Raw genomic sequence first — 5,594 nt, forward strand, 5'->3', positions numbered from 1 at the left:
TGTTCTTCGTTTGCTCGCAGGAAACAGACCCCCGTGGTCAGGTTGATCGTGCTCCGGCGTGGTCAATAACCCCTCGGAAGTTGGTCTAGCGATTGCTAAGGCGCGATGTCTCACACGTTCGTAATCGGATCGTTAAGGTCGACTCCCACTGAAAACGATAGCGACCATCTCATCAAAATATCGGGACACCTTTGCCTCTATCACTCAAGATAGGGGAAATTGCTTGGGGCAACTCATACCGGCAAATTGGACTGGACTATTTCTCCACTAATTAGCACCAGGTCTGAATATAAAGCAGGTCGGCGGTAGATGCTCTCTAGCTTGCCGATGTTTGCTGGCCGCCGTCCGAATGTGGCCGCATCGCTCGGCCGTCCGTTGTCGTTTCGCTGCCAGTCAGCTGTTTCTATTTCTACGTGAGAGGAGGGGATAGATGGATCTGGGCTCAGTTTTTTTTTTCTTTTCCTCCTCTGTCTATTTCTACGTGATGAGCAATGCAGGCGAAAAAAAAGTGATCGAACAGTTGCCGACTCGCGCATCGTTAGCGCCAGGAAAGTTTTTCAAGAGGTCGGACCTCTTTTTTCTTTTCCTGTAAAACATGAAGGAAAAAAAGAAATCCTGTACAGGATTCCATTCCTTTAAACGAAAGACCATCAAAAGATTTTTCCTTTAAAATTCCTCTATAAATCCTGTGGCCAAAAGATGCCCGGCTGTCTGCCTGCGCGTCCCTTTCCGGTTCCGGCTTACCTGACCCGCCGTCCACGCTGCTCGTCCGATAGAGATCCGACGGCTTCCGCTGATCTCTTTACGTGCCAACCACCCTCTGACCTGACCTGCATCGTCCTCTTCCTTTGTCTACGTCTCCACTCTCCACCCATTCCGGCATTTCTTCTCCCCCCCTGCCGGTTCCCGCTTTCCCTCCATTCCCCTCGCGCGCCTCAGGAATCCGAGCTCCGCCACCGAGGGCGCCTACTACCACGAGAGTGTAGAACATACTCGGCTTTTTCTTCCCTTCCGTTTCAGGTGATGATTGCTTTGATCTACACGTGCCTGTGCCTTCCTTTGCTATATTGTTTGCATTTTACTTGTCGGAATCGTATATTGTCGATTTCAGGCTAGATCTAAGCTGCGAATGCGTCCGCACGCTCCCTCTCTCGTATTTTTGGAAGTAATTTATGCGTTGTTGGTCGTTTTGGGACGAGATCTACAGGGTTTGCAACTCCGGGGTTGGGGAGTACTATTAATTATCATTATTCCAGTCGATCAGTTCACGCTGCCCCAGCCTGAGATGATGGATCCTGTGATTAATTGGCCAAACAATTGGTACTAGTATTTAATCGGCAAAGCCGGTTACATTTTGCCATCAATATGGGGAGGGCCCTTCTTACCTCCCCCAAACGGTAGGATGTTAGCCTTGTGCAGTTCTCAAATAATGAATAAACAATACTACCGCTGTACCAAATGCAAGACGTTTTTTTGGTTTTGCACAGGGCATAAAAAACGTCTTACATTTTGTTACGGAGGGAGTAGCTTATTGAAGATTGGATAGCTAAATGTGGACGGATTATTGTAGCTTGCAGTTGTTTAACATAAAAGTTTGTTTCCCTCTCTGGCAATGTTCGCCAGAAGATACTATGCACAGCCAGTAAGGTTGTAGCTTCTTGCTGTTACATTGGCCAGCTTCTCAGGGGGTGCTAGCTCATCTTTGGACACCAAATGATGCTCTTTTTGAGTGATAAATCATCGTATACGCATCTGACTCATATGCCAGTTGTGCCCTTCCTTTTGCAGGTTGCCGTGTCATCCACCACAGGTTTCATCTCCATACTATTTCTTGCGGACCGGTGAACAAAATAAACTCTTCCAGTTGGTTACAGCAAGACATGTGAAATGAGCTCTTCTAGAAGTGGCTTGTTGGAGGAGTATGCCATATATTTGTAAGAGGGATTTATTCCTTTTCGACTCATGGGCGACTGGATTATAGGAGCGTTGATCAATATTGTGGGTAGTGTTGCCATAAACTTTGGTACTAATCTTCTCAAACTGGGCCATGATCAGGTGGGTATTGCACAATTGCTTTCTATTTACCTATCTACTTAACTCGATAAATTAAATCTGGGTTCCATATGGTATGTAGCATTTTTAGCTATTTTTGTCATAAGAAAACTTCCTGTTATTGAATTAGGATTGTGATCTGTCAGCTCAAGTTCAAGTAAGCAACTTGTTTTCAGTAACTTGCACTTTATGTGAAAGAATCAGACAACATGGCATATATTGCGTGGCTTTTCCAAGCCAATACTCAATGATGTAGCTCATTCTTTCTGCATGCTTACCCCCTGATCTTGTTTGAGCATATTATTTTATTCTGCCAAACATTCTATGAAAGAAACATATTTCTAGAATTTTATTTTAAGATTGTTTTTTCGTTTCTTTTGGCAGAGAGAAAAGCTCTACTCAAGTAACAATCAAGGCGATGGCAAATTCGTCCCAAAATCAGTTATGTATTTTCAGACTTGGAGAATAGGTATGCTGTCTGATAAGCCTATTCACTCACTTATGTATTTGATAAAATAACAGGAAACTGTCACATCTAATAATATAAAAATGCGTCCAGGTATACTCTTTTTCGCTGTGGGGAACTGCCTAAACTTCATGTCCTTTGCATATGCCGCACAGGTTGGATTACTACCTTCTCCTTGAAGCAACTATAGTTAGTTAGCATGGAAGACTACTAGTGCATATGCAACTGAAAAATAAATGGCTTATAGCGATTGTAACCCCCCCCCCCCCCCCCCCCCCCCCCCCCCCCCCCCCCCCCCCCCCCCCCCCCCCCCCCCCCCCCCTCCCTCTTGCTTTTCTACAAGACATACTTAACAGGTTCAGTTGACTTTGCCGCATATGTTGGCCTCTTTAGTATAGCATGTATATAATTAATTTCATTCTACCATGTTTTTCATATCCCGTTCCATTCTAGTGACTCAGATGATTTGGAAAATGATTGGTCATGTAATTTTACTGCAGTCACTTCTTGCAGCTCTTGGATCAATTCAGTTTGTATCCAATATTGCATTTGCCTACGTTGTGTTGAACAAGACCATTTCAGTGAAGTATGTATATTTAGCTTCTTGGGACCACATTAATAAATATTAGAATGAATACATTGAATCATGAAATGAGAGTAATTAGGATTTTACTTTATTTCAGGGTCATGGTAGCCACAACTTTTATTGTCTTTGGCAATGTCTTCTTAGTTTCCTTCGGCAATCACCAATCTCCTGGTATGAGTTATTTAATACATTATTTATGTTGTATGTTTCCCTATAGACTAGTATTGCAGTAAGGAAATTTAGTTTTAGTTTTTATTTTGGTGTGCTTTTGTTTCCATGCCAATTGTAACACCATCGCTCCTGCAAGGGAACATATTACCTTGGGTGCAGCATATACTATTACGATGTATAGCTGTAAGCCCGCAGCTTTATCTTTATCTGTGTTCTAACTTGTAAGTAAATCTTCTGATGATATAAATACATGGACAGTTTATACTCCGGAGCAGCTGATTGCGAAATACAGCAACTTGGTCTTTGTTCTCTATTGTATGTCATTGGTCTTTGTTGTTGCACTCAGTCAATATCTCTATAGGTGAAATTGCCCTCTTAAAACCTAGCCTCTTTAGAAACGTTCGATTATGTTGTTTCTTACCTGTTACAATACTCTGCTGCAGGAGTGGAGAGACAATTCTTTCAGATAATGCAAAAGATACTAGCACACATTGGCGAACACTGCTGCCCTTTTCTTACGCTATTGTATCTGGTGCCATTGGATCTTGCTCCGTCTTGTTTGCGAAATCATTGTAGGTTTGACCGAGATTTATGCATATGACATGCATATCCTCTTTGATTGCGAGTTTCTGACTACCCTGCAATACTCCCCACCTTTATTTGGTTACTACTAGGTCTAACATGCTGAGGCTGACCATGAGCAGCAGATACCAATTCCACAGCTGGTTCACATACTCAATTCTTCTGTTATTTCTCTGTACAGCTGGATTTTGGGTAATGTAGTGCAGACACTAAGCTAATGCATTATTCCGAGACAATGGTACATTCTGTTGTGATTGATATTGTTGTGTAATCGGACTCTACTGTGGCACAGATGGCGAGACTGAATGAAGGACTGTCTCTGTTTGATGCAATACTGATTGTCCCAATGTTTCAGATTGCATGGACTTTCTTCTCTATTTGTACAGGATTTGTTTACTTTCAAGAGTATCAAGTAAGTTCTTATTCATGAATGTTTGTAATGGCAAGTGAATTTTGTGTTTGGTCATGCACTAATTGAAGCTTTTGACTTGCCTTAGGTGTTTGATACACTCAGGATAATAATGTTCGTGCTGGGCATGACATTTGTCTTCGTAGGCATATCCTTGCTAGCACCTGATGAAAATAAAGGTGCGCACTTGGCAATAAGTTGATTTCATGTGCTTTTACATAAACATAAAATGGTTTTGACCATGGAAATTCTTAGTAGCTGACACCAAAGATGGCTCTAACGCCACAAAGGACGCGGCAATTGATATGAACAGGTTCTTGTTGCTTCATTGCACTTTCCACTAGTTAAACCTTATGCTTCATTGCATTTTACAGTGAATGTCTTTTTTTACTTTGCCTTTTCAGTGAAGCACATGTATCAGGAAATTGCAGGCCAAGAAAGTTGCCGATGGAGGAGACGGAAGTAGATGATATGGACTCATTCTCAACCTCAGTAAAAGTGAAAGCAAAACACATATTGTCGAGAGCAAAGGTCAGTGCGTCTTTTTCTAGATCAAGGTATGCTTTTGCGTTGATGCAGGTATGCTACCTCATGTCATCTTATTTGCAGTCGGCTTGCTCCATGTCACTTGGCCTTGGGGAGGAGACCATCAGCGCTTCTTCAGTGCTTGCAATCCCAATGGTTTCCTCGAGAACAACAGGGTTTAGGGGAATTCGAACTGACCGATCAAAGTACATTCCCCTGCGGTCCACTGATTGGGATAATCTATAGCTGGTGATGTTCTATAGATACACAATACAGATGTTATTTTTTATATTGCCAATTGGTAATTGTTTGTACTTCCCAAGGCAATTGTCCGTTCTGCCTCGTAGTACTAATTAGCTGTAACATCAGTGTATAGTTTCAACATTTCCACTTGTAACATTGTCCATACCCATGTTGTAATTGAAACAGCTGCTTGCACTACATGTATAAACACACCATGTTAGAATAAACTTCATTGATTCAATTCTATCCATTTATTCGGCCATTTCTGTGTAACATGTGAAAAGCTAAGGGATGATAAGAGCAACTCCAATGCAACTCCAATACGCCAACCCAAACGGATGCACATATTGTTGGCTTTTTGTTTGTTTGGGTCGACCGAGCGGATAAGATTGTCTGATTTTCGGATGCATGTATTGTCCGCTTTTTGTCTTTTTGGGCGACTCCAACGCGCCAACCCGAACGGATGCACGTATTGTTTGCTTTTTGTCTGTTTCGGTCGGCCGAGCGGATGGGATTGCCTGATTTTTAGTTTGGGTCCGCGTCACCCAATGGGTGGCCGA

General features: G+C 42.5%; 1 protein-coding gene across 4 annotated transcripts; it reads left to right on the forward strand.

Moving 5' to 3' along the window:
* The first annotated feature begins 823 nt into the window (after window positions 1-823).
* On the forward strand, window positions 824-5,275 carry LOC125513017 (probable magnesium transporter NIPA8). 4 transcript variants are annotated; one of them, XM_048678059.1, is made up of 14 exons: window positions 824-1,020; window positions 1,789-2,055; window positions 2,437-2,521; window positions 2,612-2,673; window positions 3,019-3,104; window positions 3,202-3,275; window positions 3,534-3,636; window positions 3,719-3,847; window positions 3,950-4,049; window positions 4,150-4,269; window positions 4,355-4,445; window positions 4,522-4,579; window positions 4,671-4,797; window positions 4,876-5,275. In XM_048678059.1, exons 2-14 carry the CDS (start codon window positions 1,963-1,965, stop codon window positions 5,035-5,037), a joined length of 1,290 nt encoding a protein of 429 aa, XP_048534016.1. In that variant the 5' UTR covers window positions 824-1,020; window positions 1,789-1,962; the 3' UTR covers window positions 5,038-5,275. The 4 variants fall into 4 exon arrangements, with proteins under 4 accessions (XP_048534016.1, XP_048534017.1, XP_048534018.1 ...); XM_048678060.1 differs by having other exon boundaries at window positions 4,525-4,579; XM_048678061.1 differs by lacking the exon at window positions 4,522-4,579 and having other exon boundaries at window positions 4,688-4,797.
* Window positions 5,276-5,594: the final 319 nt, after the last annotated feature.

The sequence above is a fragment of the Triticum urartu genome, chromosome 6 (genome assembly GCF_003073215.2).
Source record: "Triticum urartu cultivar G1812 chromosome 6, Tu2.1, whole genome shotgun sequence".
Taxonomy (NCBI): Eukaryota; Viridiplantae; Streptophyta; class Magnoliopsida; order Poales; family Poaceae; genus Triticum; species Triticum urartu.

Excerpts from the sequence above, each read along its gene's own strand:
- LOC125513017 (XM_048678059.1), top strand. The coding sequence starts at position 1,963 with ATGGGCGACTGGATTATAGGAGCGTTGATCAATATTGTGGGTAGTGTT. Across the intron at positions 4,270-4,354 it reads TTTACTTTCAAGAGTATCAA|GTGTTTGATACACTCAGGAT; the intron begins GTAAGTTCTTAT and ends GACTTGCCTTAG. Across the intron at positions 4,580-4,670 it reads GCGGCAATTGATATGAACAG|TGAAGCACATGTATCAGGAA; the intron begins GTTCTTGTTGCT and ends TTGCCTTTTCAG.